At 38.9% G+C, this 12939-nt stretch overlaps 1 protein-coding gene across 1 annotated transcript in view; it reads right to left on the bottom strand.

Moving 5' to 3' along the window:
* POLR3B (RNA polymerase III subunit B) overlaps positions 1–12939 on the bottom strand; it is a 67766-nt gene that overhangs the window by 16931 nt on the left and 37896 nt on the right. Inside the window, exons 20-23 of the mRNA XM_052668591.1 lie at positions 9054–9263; positions 7012–7170; positions 5960–6077; positions 4669–4811 (exon numbers count right to left, since the gene is read on the bottom strand). Of these exons, the coding sequence (XP_052524551.1) occupies positions 4669–4811; positions 5960–6077; positions 7012–7170; positions 9054–9263 (630 nt within the window). The remainder of the gene's footprint in view (positions 1–4668; positions 4812–5959; positions 6078–7011; positions 7171–9053; positions 9264–12939) is intronic.

The following is a 12939-nucleotide window of genomic DNA, read 5'->3' as shown; positions in this document are numbered from 1 at the left end:
GCACTAAGTCTGATTTATAAGGTGGGAAAATGACACCAGCAACGATTTAAAGCTCGCATCTCAGTTTACACACACTGCCTACGTGTAGTGCAAAAGCAGCCACTGAGAGGACAAAGATAAGTTGTTCTGAGCTATGAATTCAGGCAAGTACGAGGCAGATGCTCAAACTAGTAAAAATTTTAGAAAGTAAGCGAGGTCAGACTTTGGTATATAAATGGCATTGTAATGAAGTTTATGTAGTTGACAATGCTGTGAATGGATTTTGTTTTGACAATAAAGAACACGGTTCATTTAGGAAAACAAAGACCATCTTTCATGAATTTAAACTCGCTTCCTTGTCTTTAGAGTTGTTTAAGTGCAGATACTTCAGAAAGGTTTAATCCTTTATCTTAGATCTTCAGCTATTAAAAAGCTTCTGTTTGCCAGTTCAAACAATCTCTTGCTTAAATACAGTTTTTCCACTCCTCAGGAATACTGTTCAGTATTGCTGCTTAGTTCTGTGATCTACAGGACCTTTGTTGGAGGTGTTAATCCTTTTTCACATGAGAGACTGAGAAATGTTCTTTCAGAGAAGTGATATATTGCTTTTTTTCACATCAAAGGAGCCCAACTTTTTTCTCATTGTGACTTGTAGCAAAGCAAGAGGAAATCTGGAAATATAATAATTTAGTTTGTATGGAATTCAGATGAAGCTTCTTTAGCTTAACAATCCTTTAGCCTTCTGTGCTTTGAAAGTGAATTTTCTGAAGAATGCAAGATTAGAAAACAAAATAATACACCAAAAAAGTTTCTTTATCCTTCTGGAAAATGTAAGATATGATATAGTTAAAGCAAAGACCTACAGCTTAAGATAAGTCCTCTCTGGTATGTATACATTTAGTCCTGAAACATTAGAAGCTTAAGGACTTTACAAACTAAAGGGACAGCCCTAAGATCTTATTGTGACGTCCTGTTTGAAGATGAATATTGGGATAGCACAACATACTAGCCGGTGGGTTTCAGAACACAACGCAATGGCCTAACTTTCCTTCTTCTCCTGCACTTTGTTGACAAGTTTCAAAGGGAAGGTGAGGGCTTTCCAGGCAGTTTGGAAGAAGTGCACTTACAGCATGGACTTGCATGAAAAGAGTGGACAGGCCAGGAAGTGGTGACCCTTGCCCATACAGTGTTGACATGGGAGAGGACACAAAGAAAGTAGCAAATACAGATGCAGTGGCATAGATCTAAATTATTACAGGGGCCTACCAAATCTACATGCGTATTTAATGAAAGGCTCTTCTGTAACAAAAGGCTAAAGCTGGTTTGTGAGATTTAATCTGTTGTATCCCAGACACTTTCCAATTCTGTTACTCTGCTTCCTTCTGCCCCAGTGACAAAGTATACCTTCAGAATACAAATCAATTTGGAACACATGGAAAAAAAAAAACAACATGAAAAAAGCTTTGCGCAATCTTGTATTTAATACATATTTAATTAGTTTAAAACTGTGACCACAATATCATGAAATCAAATCTCATCTTCATACACTCTCTCCAGAAAATAAAAAATACTGACAATAGAGAAAGGACAGTAATTTGCTTTCTCTCCTTCTTACTAAATTGAGGTACTTGTTTAAATGGCTCTATGATGGGCTTAAAACTAACACTCACAAATTAAACTTGAAGAGGTAATCAGCTGCATTCAGACAAAGAAAGAACAAATTCAAGGCTAATTAAAAATTCTCTCAATAGAAAACGTTAAACCATTAGTACTGTATTTCTGTTTCACAGTTGCCTATATTCTTCTGCTACAACAGATCCTTCTCTGATTTGATGTTAGAGAAAGATGATACTAGCAGTATGTTTACACAGCTAGCGCAGGAGATTTTCCCCTTCTTTTCAAAGCTTTTGTTGCCTGTAATCTAACATTAAGTCAGCATCCAGTTCTTCACTGTATGCTGAAGTCACAAAACAGTAAGCTCCAGTGTTCTTGTCAGTATTTATTTCTACGTATCTAATGTATTTATCTTCTCCCCAAGCACATTTCTCCCTTCCACCACTCTTCCTAACATTTTTTCTTCTTAAGTACTACAAGGCAATAAACTGAAAAGCCTGCTACCAGTAAGGGCATAAATCCCTGTAGGATATAATATTTAGAACATGCCAACTCCCAGGATCACAAGAGATTATTACAGATTGATGTACTGGACAGCTAACAAGCACACGCCTGCAGAATCTGTAACACAACTGTTGCAATGTTCCCACTCTTATCCCCCCCAGCAAGTGGAAAGGGACATTTGGCATTCTGAATAATTGACGTTGGCTTATCATCATCACAGGTCCAAAGAAGGGATGGAGTGGGCATCAGTCATTCTAACCTGATATGATGTCAGGTATAACTGTGGATGCTCCCAAATCCCCCTACAGCATTTAGGATGTTGTTTTTCATTACAATGGGACCCACACAGCTATTTTACTTTAGGGAAAAAAATATTATTAACACTCTCAGGTTTTCTAGATATTAAAGAAAATACCATGATTCCACTACCGTGATTATCGTGTCTGCATGTGACCCACAGATAATATCAGAGCTTGACAAGGAGCAAGAATATCCAGTGAAATGTCTGTCCTTCAAGACCTCTAGAATAAGCTCTCTCTACTGGGAGATGCCTTATGTACATTTAGTGGTAGGGAAGGCCCTCTGCCACCTAAAGCTGTATTGCAGTTTGCCTGGCACTTCTGCTTCCTCCTGTCATTCTTTCACTTCTCCCTCTTCTCCTCTGATGAATCTCAATTTGTGGAGAATTATTCTTGGTTTTTGGAGCAGTATGGGAAACAGTTCCATTTTAATGCTCTCCAACTATTTCAATTGATGCACATCGATAGCCCAAGTCAGGAGACAACCGCACATCCTTACATTTTTCATGCAAGATAAATATTTGTCATGATTAACATAATAGCTTCTTAACTATAATGTATACTTTTTTAATTCCAATAAGAAAAATTGTCACATGCAGCTACAATGCTGCATTATGCCTGAAAGAAGAACAAACCAATTAGATAAAGTTTAAGAAAGTACGAAGAAATGGGCTTTGCTATAAAAACAGTCTCAAGCTTAACGTACTTCACATCTCCTTTGTGTCTTAGGTTGTAAAATTATTTCAAACAAATTCTACGGGAATTCTTCATGAAAGAGAAAAAAGGAATGGAGCAGCTGAACTATCAAGTCTTTCTAGTTCTCTCTTAAGTTAATGATCTTCCTTCTCACTTACAGAAACTATCCTATATGGCTGTTGTGGAAGAACTTGACTGGATTTTAAAGGGAAAGTCAAGAACGCACTGTTTCTTCTTTACTTTTTTGAAGCCTTCCATAGGTATTTTTTCCCCAGATATGTAGGGAAACAGTGGGAATCACTTCTGTTTTTAGATTAAAAGCCACCATGAAAATAGAACTGAGAAAAGCGTTTCAATGTTCATCAGAGGGGTTTATCTCCATTTCTTAACAGTAGCAGAAAAAAGGCGAAAGACCAGTTTAATTTCAAGATGGCAGCCCATGTTTTAAGCCGAGCTATTTTAAGTATGTGTGTTTCAAATCTAAAGAGTGTTCTCCACTGTTACCTCAGTTTCCTCTCTCTTTGCTCCACGTAGACCTCACAGATACTTGTGTCACCAGATAGAAGAAGCTGGTGTGCTAACACTGAATGCTGTGGTTCCAGTTCCTCAGAAATCAAACTAGGGAAGTACAGATTTTGTTATTGTTGTTGCTGGTCCAGTAGTTTTTAAGGTGATATCACGTTTGCCCAGTAGCAGGAGAGACATGTATATGCCTCTTTCCTTCCCCAGTCCTTAGTCTCACGTCAGATGCACTGCCTTTAGTGAGACTAAGCAATGATTTCAAACCAAAGCAGGATCTAAATACACACTAGGAATACAACATTCAGGTAACAGGTTTAGTACATCACATACAATGCGGCAAAAGGTCATGCTAAATTTCTAAATTTCTAGATTTTCCATGTGCAAAGATGAAAAAGTGACTAACAGTCAAAACCAGTCCCATATTTAGACCACAGGGAACAAAACATGTTCGCAAATCGTTCGCAGTCAGACTGCAAATCTTCAGCCACTTCTTTCACTACGCACCTCCCATGTACCCCCAGTACTTTGAGATTCAGAGAGGATATTCCATGTCATGTTTTGTTGCCGTTCATGCCAAAGGGATTTCATTACTATCTTCAAAAGATAGGGAAACAAGCTTCTAACTTTCATTTTACAAATTAATATTCAACCCTGGAGATCACCATGCCACTGAGCAGCTTCCTAGTAGGAAGCTATTTTACGGCTCTTGGTTTGAAGATCAAGAGGTGCCCCAGATCACGTTCCATCTCTAGTCTTCTCTGTTATTCAGAATAGGTCCTCTCACTCTTTCCTTTAACACCTTTCTTGATTACTCATTGATAAATCTATCTAAAATCAAATTCACACTTGGAAAAACTACTTTTTAGGTTCATATATCAACAGTTTTGTTTGCCGTTTCCTCCTTCTCTTTCCAGAATTGCTCCATTAGGCAAACTCAACCAATAAGGAATACTTCTTCTATCACTGTAGTCATAAAATATCTGAAACATGCATGATGCATATATGTGATGGGAATACTCAACACGTATTTCTTTTTATTAAATACATAGCTTACCTTTCTGTCCATGACGACTGCTAAATTTATCTCCAATTTCTGGGCGCCTCGTTTGCCTCAACAACATTTTGATCAAGAAAGCATCCTCTGCATTTGATGAAATCATTACTTTTTCAATATAAGAATCAGTAGCACCTTTATAGCTAGCAAAAGAAGACAGAACATGAATTTTACATTTACGAACAAAATCAGTTAAAAACAAGTACCTATTTATTGTTAATTTTCTGGCTGAGATGCAGCCTTAATGGAGCCAAGATTATAACTGAAGAAAGGAGCTTAAGAAATATTCTAAAATAATTTAAGAACAAAATGAAGGCATAATATCATGTACTGGTATAGAAACGAATGATGGGCAGAACACAGTATGGGATACAGAAAGAAAGAACTTCGCAGGTATCACCTGAGTTTATGCAGCAGGAGATGCAGAAATTAAAAAGATAAATGCAGAATGAGGTTCTATCAGATTTCAGTATCTCATGTAGGAGATTGTTTTGTCTGTTGTTCCAGTAGCTTAGATGGTTGAACTATGACACCTAAACTTAGAGCCCTGTATGCATGTCCCTATCTCTTGATAACTATCTTGTTATATCACTTCTTTATTAGTATCCTGTAGGAATAAATCTTCAGCTTCCTATTGGTTCTAAATCACAGAGAAGTGCAGCATGGCTCTATCTGCGTTCCTGACCTGGGCACCAATTTTTGCCTTGCTCTCCAGTAATTTATCAACATGCCAAAGCTACTGCCGACTAAATAGTGAAAAACTTTTCATGCTTCCTAATTTACGTATTTTACTTCAAAGTTTTCATCTCAGAATTCTTCTGATCTTTCAGGACACTAAGGGAAAAAAATCTTTTAAATTGTCCTTTCCTACTCATTTGGTGCTTTCATAAAGAACATCTGCTGGAGTGCCCAGAGCAAGCTGACCATTGGTCACCATCAGCCTCTGAGATAGGAAGGCCTCCATCTTCTGGACTCCTACCTGGAAAAATGAGAGCTGAGCAGCAGTCAGTGTTTTCTGAGAGTCTCCATGGAGGAGATGCACTCCCTCACTGAGCATACATGTGTTCCCTGCCCTCCCACTTGTTCTGCTTCTCTCCTGTTTCTCCATTGCTTAAGCTATGTATGACACCACTCCTTGCTCACACAGTGTCATCACTTCTTTCTTGGATTCTCCTGGGAAACTCTCTCAATGAATTCCTCTCTATACACATATATTCAGGAGAGTTCCTTGTAGAGTGGGACCTTCCCTCTATGCTACCTTCCCCAGGTAGAAAGTCAAGATGCAACATACGTTACTGGCACGTCTTTGTACTGCGGTTGCTGTGGCACACTGCTTCCTTCCAGAGGTGTCTGGGTCACTGTTGGCATTGATTTGTTCACAAGGACTTGTTTATTTTCTACTTTTTCACCTACATCAAAGAGAAAATAAAATAAAATGTATCTGGCTACCTATATTAGAAATATATTCAAAGCTACAGAATAAGGAGTACTGGAAAACAAACTGTTAGGAACACATCCAGGAAGTAGGCCATGTTATATTATTGAATATCACATGGTTAGGGAATCATCAAACCAACTTTTTTGGTAATCAGAACAGTTGTGTGTTGAGGGCACTTTGAGAAGATCTGTCGAACATGGCCAAGGCCTAAATATAAATATGAAAAGGCATCTAAGGTCATTTACCATAAGGAGAATATTAACAAGCAACACTGTAATTAATTTTAGAAATTTCCACCTAAATGTCTGGACATTACATAACATCCACAAGTTGTGCAAGAGCACTTTTAGTCTCTCTTTCCCTGCCCAATTGCATTTCCCATCGTATTTGTTTTCCTCTCTCCCTCAAAATATATTTTTGAGATGTTAAAATGACAAAGTCTTACCTCCTCAGCGAGATGTCAGCATTAGCTGACAATGCACTAGGAGGTTTTAATAATGAAAAATAATATAAAATCTCTCCTAAAAGTCAACAACAAAAAACCATGATGGGTGGAACCAGTAAAAAACTACAATATTGAAAGTCTGCCATTTTGGGGATGTAAGAAGAGTAGTAGTACTTCATAACAGTGAATCAATGTAAAGGTTAGGACTTATAGTATAAATTTTCTACTTAAGCACCTCTCTTTCCCATGCCCTCCCATCAAAAAAACAACCAACATACCCACAATATCAGGCACCACGTTGCCTTCACAGGCTAACATTTAAACATTTTCCTCTATAATATTGTCCACTACAAGCAAAAAAATACGCTAAGAACAAAACAAAGCACACAAGAAACAGTAACAGAACGTTCATGTCTACTTCAGATCCAGGTGCTAGGCCAAAACACGCAGTCTGACATACCAGGAGAGCAGATCCCATCAGCATCTAAGATTTCATGGCGCCAGATTGGTTTGCGAGTGGCTGCATCCAACATCGGACCCATCACTTTGTCAAATGTCTGATTTGTGTAACGCTTCAGTGTACACTTGGCATTCTTATACACGAGACACCTTCCAAAACCTAAAACGTGTTCAAAAAGTCTTTACAACATGTTATCAGAACAACAACAACAAAAAAAGAATGCTGAAACACGTGCTAAGCTATGAAATGATGTATTTTTAAGTTAGATTATTCATCATTGCGAATATGCATACTTGCCACTGCACAAAGACACAATTTAAAATCAGATCATGTATGCTATCACTTTTTAAATACAGGACTGCACACCTATTCTGAAGTTCTGTCAACCCCTCCTATAGCTCTGTACACATACACACACACACACACACACACACACACACACCATTTTTCTTATCTTTGGTGGTCCACACACAGACATACCATAGGAGGAGATGTTTAAACAGGATGAGAACAGCCCCTCTTCCTTTCGGAGGTTCTAAAGGACCCAAACTTTCACTCATCCTTGTAGCTAACAAAGCCTAGCTTACCAGGAAAGTGATTAGTGGGTGTTTCTTACAATCATTCCATTTTCTCCCAGTTCCAAGAAGTATGAATCACATATGACTTACATGCACACATACACATACATACACGTGTACATGAACACAATTACATGTAGAGTCAGCTCGTTTAGATGAGAGAAGCAGCACCTTTGCAAACTTCTCCCTAGGTGCGGCAACTAGCCATACTACAAAACTTCCATCACGCTTACAGAGTTACAGACAGCCTAGAGTGGTGCTTTCTAACAATTCTACATTATTTTAGTCCATTTGAAAGATGGCTGTGGCCACATACAGTACATCTATATTGTTAGATTATGTCAAGTAACTCCTGACAGGCACCACAGCTCGCCCTGTAAATGCTACCAGTCTACCAGAAAAGAAAACATTCCCTTTTAAATCATGCCTGTTGTTGTTTTAGAAAAGGAGGCATAAATTAAATGCATCAGACATTAATGCCAAAGATACATGTCTAGGAATACTATTATTGCTGCCTAGCAACAGGGAGGAAGGGTGTATGGGGGGGAATAAAGTCATGGAAGAAACTGATTTTGGCCACCCAAAAATAAACCAATTTGATCACACTGCATTACGTCTCCTCTCAAGGGAATTTATTGAGGAGAGAGAGAAGAGACACCAAGTTTTCAGGGAACTCTGCTCTATCCCCCAGCAGCATTAACATAAAGCTCTGAGATCTGTGGAGAGGATGACACAGGCCAGAATAGCACAAATACAGGTTTCATTTTGTTAGCTTCTATTTGGTGCATTGAAATATTGAAATATTTGGTACATTGAAAGACACATGCAGTGCATTGGTTTTACTTTTCTGTTTTTAAAGAAAGAAGAAATTAACTTATCTCGGAATAAATACTATTTTGTTTTAGCCAATACTATTAATTTTCCTCAGAAAACAAGCAATACTGTTACAGTGCCCTCAGAGCACCAAGATCACAGCACACAAAACACTACACGTTACACACACTTTCTGAATACATTCAAAAATCTGTTTTTATCTATTGCTTTCATTACTGACAAAAATTATGAGACCTGTGTTAGCACTGATGAAAGTCTCAGGCAGCCATCTAGAAAGCAACTACCACACACATTTTATACAATACCTTTTTTTTTTTGGCAAGCTAAATATTTCCCAAGAGACCATTTCTCCTTTTTTACTTGAAGTCAAAAGTTGTCATAGGTTCTTATAATACTCACACTCAAGAGTTTATTCACACGTTGGCAACTTCACCCAACTAATACAACCATGGAATTACAGACACTGTACATGCAGAAAACAAAAGCACCCGAAGTGGTTTTGAAAACTGTTCATAACTGTTTGTAAGAGCAATAAAATATAATATATGATAACACCATGAGACACCGAGGTTATTAAAGTATGTATTGCAGCACACAGTGGAGAACTGGGAAAGAATTGGTGGTTCTTACCTCTGTCCAAAGATGCTTTGTTTAGGACAAGAGCATCTTCAATATCGTAACCACTGTAGCTCATGACAGCAACTGTGGCATTCTGTCCAGCAGGCAGTTTCTCAAAATCTATCAGTTCGATTGTTTTTGTTTTTACCATTGGCTTTTGAGGATAGGCAAGAAGATACATAAGAGTATCTATCCTGTTTCTTTGATTATATCCAATAGTACCTGTACATAAAAGAAAAACAACAGTCTGAAGGTCAGTGGGTTTCCTAGAAAAAAGCATTTCTTAGCAAAAAATTACCAACATGCATAGAAACTAAACTGACAAACTGAGAAATTTCATATAGTGAGATGAATTCCTCATGAAAAAAGTAAAAAAATCCTACAAGAGACTGAAGCAAAACAACTTCACATTATTATACTCAGATAAACCTCCAAGAGGTTTCTTATTTTAAGCTTACAGAAAGATTATTATTTTTTTAAAGAGAAGACCTAAGCACCAAGGCAAAAAGAAAAACAAAAGAAATCAAACTATTGTCTCCCATGACCGAATGCAAATAAGATTCTTTTAAAACACTGAATTACAGTACAAGTATTAAGTTTGTTGTTACTGTTGCAATAGCCACAGAATTTTTTAAGAGCTGAAACTGTGATCCAAAATCATATCAGAACCAATAGAAGGACTCCCATTGTGTTCAAGGGGAACTCTGGATCGATCTCTGTCTCTTCTACTTTGTATTTTCTTCCTTTTTCCGGGCAATAATTAGTTTACCAGCAGCCTGTGATACAGTGTCACAAAGCACAAACAAAGCATACAGCTAGCAGCAGCCAAGACTGATTTACTTTTGGAATTAGAGACGCCTTTGCTAGAAAGACTACTGTAGAAGTTCACCCACAATATATTTGTCTTTTTACATGAAATTAATTTTAAATTTACAGTTCAGAATTCAATCCTTTGTATAGACCTCCCAGCTTGAGACTGAAATTTTTGGCCCTGTCCCATCAGACTGCCATAGTGTCTCCTGAAATCTGAGGAAAAAATAATTAACACCCAGCAGGGAAACATAAACTGTTGTGTAGCAGAACAAAAGTTAAGGCAATCGTATGTTATTAGTTTGCTGTACCAGGACTATGCTATGTCTCTAAGCAATTAAGAAATTATAGCCTGAAAAGCTGAAGTACTAAATATTCTGCAGTACATGTGCTAAAGAACGAAGTCTTTCAGAACCTTTCCCATTTCTCCTGCAATTTCAAAGAGTGGCTTTTTTCAAAGAAAGGTCAAAGCAGCCTAACTATAATGAAGACTTCACATGGCCAGCATATAACATAGCTGAACACAAAGCTGCTCCTAAGGGCTTTATGTGTTATATGCACATACTTGCAATTTCCAATTGTCTGCATTTAAATAAAACATTTAGAATATCAATGATTTAAATGCAGGCAGCATCATGGGCAGTTCCAAAGGCCTACTGGGCTGCTTACTGCTAGGCTCACTGTTGTGAACCACCATTCTCAGGGATGAGAACAGGGAGATACCTCAACAAATAATGTCAAAAACAAACATCTTAGTAACCATCTGGCAGGCCTAGACTTTTCTTGGTTCGAAGAACCAAACCTGAAGCCACAAGCACAATGTTCTTAAACACCTGGGACAATTTAGAATGCTTGACAGGCTTTACCCATCCCTTGCTTCTGAACAGCTGCTTTCCTGTCTTTTTCTTAGAGGAAGAAATAGTTCACCCCAGAGCAGTATTTTCTGCACGCGGCAAGAAGCAAGCTCACAGGGCCTGGAATTTCCAACACTGAAGACTCTCCCAGTAATCCCCGAATAAGGCTCTACAACCTGAATGCTCTCTTACTTTTGATATTACTCTAGCCTAAGAACAAGACAATGTTTTCATTTCTACTGCCAAACAAAATGGAGCTTTAGACCACACTTTTTCTTGGCACCTAGAATGAATAATGTGTGCTTTCAGGACAGGCTATCTGCTGCACAGCTCATCTTAGAAGTTTTAGACAGGTGTATTTCCCTGTTGTTGAAAGAAATATTCTCCTGAGTATGCCATCATCTTTCTCAACTTTCCCTTCTGAAATGCTTGCAATTTTTTTCTCCTCTGGCGTGTCAGATCTTAGCTAAATTTCTTCTTTTATACTCCAGGAACAATCTGAGTAACCTCTTATATCTAAGGGTTTACAGATGACACACTCACATATTTCAGGTAACTCAAATTCAAATTCTGTCTGTGCCAGAGTAACAATGCTTCATGTGTTTCAAAGGTTCAGCTGTTACTGCTTATCTCAGACCAGAACTGACATTACTGAGATTCTGAGCCTCAGTAATAAAGTATTCAGGTAATTTTTAGAGCTGAGTGTTGCAGCATATCAAATGGAAAATATAAATGTAGACCAAGTAGTCGATATCCTAGCAGGAAAGAAATGTTAGTAGAGAATGATTCAAGAACACAAGTAAAATGATCAAACACCTGAGGGATGGGATGCCACTCAGAGGGACCTACACAGGCTTGAGCAGGGGTCCAGGTGAACCTCATGAGGTTCAACAAATCCAAATGTAGGGACTTGCACCTGGCCCTCAACCCAGGTGCAAACTTCCCCCCCCCCCCACTATCAATACAAGAATGGGGGATGAAAGGATTGAGCACAGCCCTTCCAAAAAAGACTCGGGGTGCTGGTCAATGGCAAACTGGACAGGAGCCAGCAATGCATCCTCACAGCTCAGAAAGCCATCTGTATCCTGGGCACATCAAAAGACGTGTGGCCAACAGTACAAGGGATGTGATCTTGCCCCTCTGCTCTGCACTGGTGAAGCCTCACTAGGAGCACTGTGTCCAGGTGTGAAGTCTTCAGTACAGGAGAGACAAGGACCTGTAGGAGCACATCCAGAGGAGGGCCACAAAAATGATCAAAGGGATAGAACATACAGCCAGCTAGAATACACATTTATCCAATCCTCTGGTGTATTACTTATAGCAAGATTAAATTTAACAACCAAAATTAACATAAATACAGAAATTAATCTACTTGAGATAGGAGCACAAAGGGATATATTACTGCACAAGTCAAGAGAGGAACTTCCACACTTCTGTACTTCCCTTAGTTTCACCATGGATTTTCTATTATTCTGTCCTTCATATGAGCACAAACCAACAAAGAATAGGTGAATCATTTTAAAGGCTGCAGTGAACTCTGAAGAGAAGCTCCACCTCAGCTCACAGATTTTCCTTCACATTACATGTGTTGATTGATCTGGACATTCAGGATCTGAAATATTCTTCTCAAGGTAGAAAGATTAAGAAGTTGGTCCCAAAGATTACGGGGGAAATCTGGCTTGTTACTGCCCCAACAGGTGCCTGGTGCCAGGGAGAGAAGCTCCAGACAGGGGCTGCCTCACAGGGCCCAAGTGCTGCAGAACTGGGTCTGGCCACAAAGCAGCAAGCCCAGAAGAACAGCACAAGCTGGTGTTGCTTTGTTGGCTTAGTTTCCTGCCTACAGGCCGGCCATACACAACCTGGGAGCACTTCAGCTCTCAGTCCACCGACCGAAGTTGCATCAGTGTTCTTGCTCACTCCCCAAAACTGCCCTCAAATATTCTCTGTTCTTTCACAGGCTGGAGCTACAACTGACATGCAGAGCCTTCCTTCCTTGCTCAGACTCGTGTTAAACACTTGGGTTGGAACCACCACACACAGCTTCGCGGACTTGCAAAGCCACCCTCACAGATAGGCCTGTGCAATACAGTGGACTGCTGGCAGGACTATGGGTGCTTTCATTTCTTACATTAGGTTTTTGTGTAACGCTTCTCAGTAACAGAGGTACAGCATATAAAACAGACCCATTTCCTGCAAGTTGAAGTGACTGAAAAGCTGCATTTAAAATCACACCT

Source organism: Tympanuchus pallidicinctus, unplaced genomic scaffold (genome assembly GCF_026119805.1).
Source record: "Tympanuchus pallidicinctus isolate F22 unplaced genomic scaffold, pur_lepc_1.0 scaffold8, whole genome shotgun sequence".
NCBI lineage: Eukaryota > Metazoa > Chordata > Aves > Galliformes > Phasianidae > Tympanuchus > Tympanuchus pallidicinctus.
Note: the sequence above shows the minus strand (reverse complement) of the source record. Positions and strands in the feature narration are given on the sequence as shown.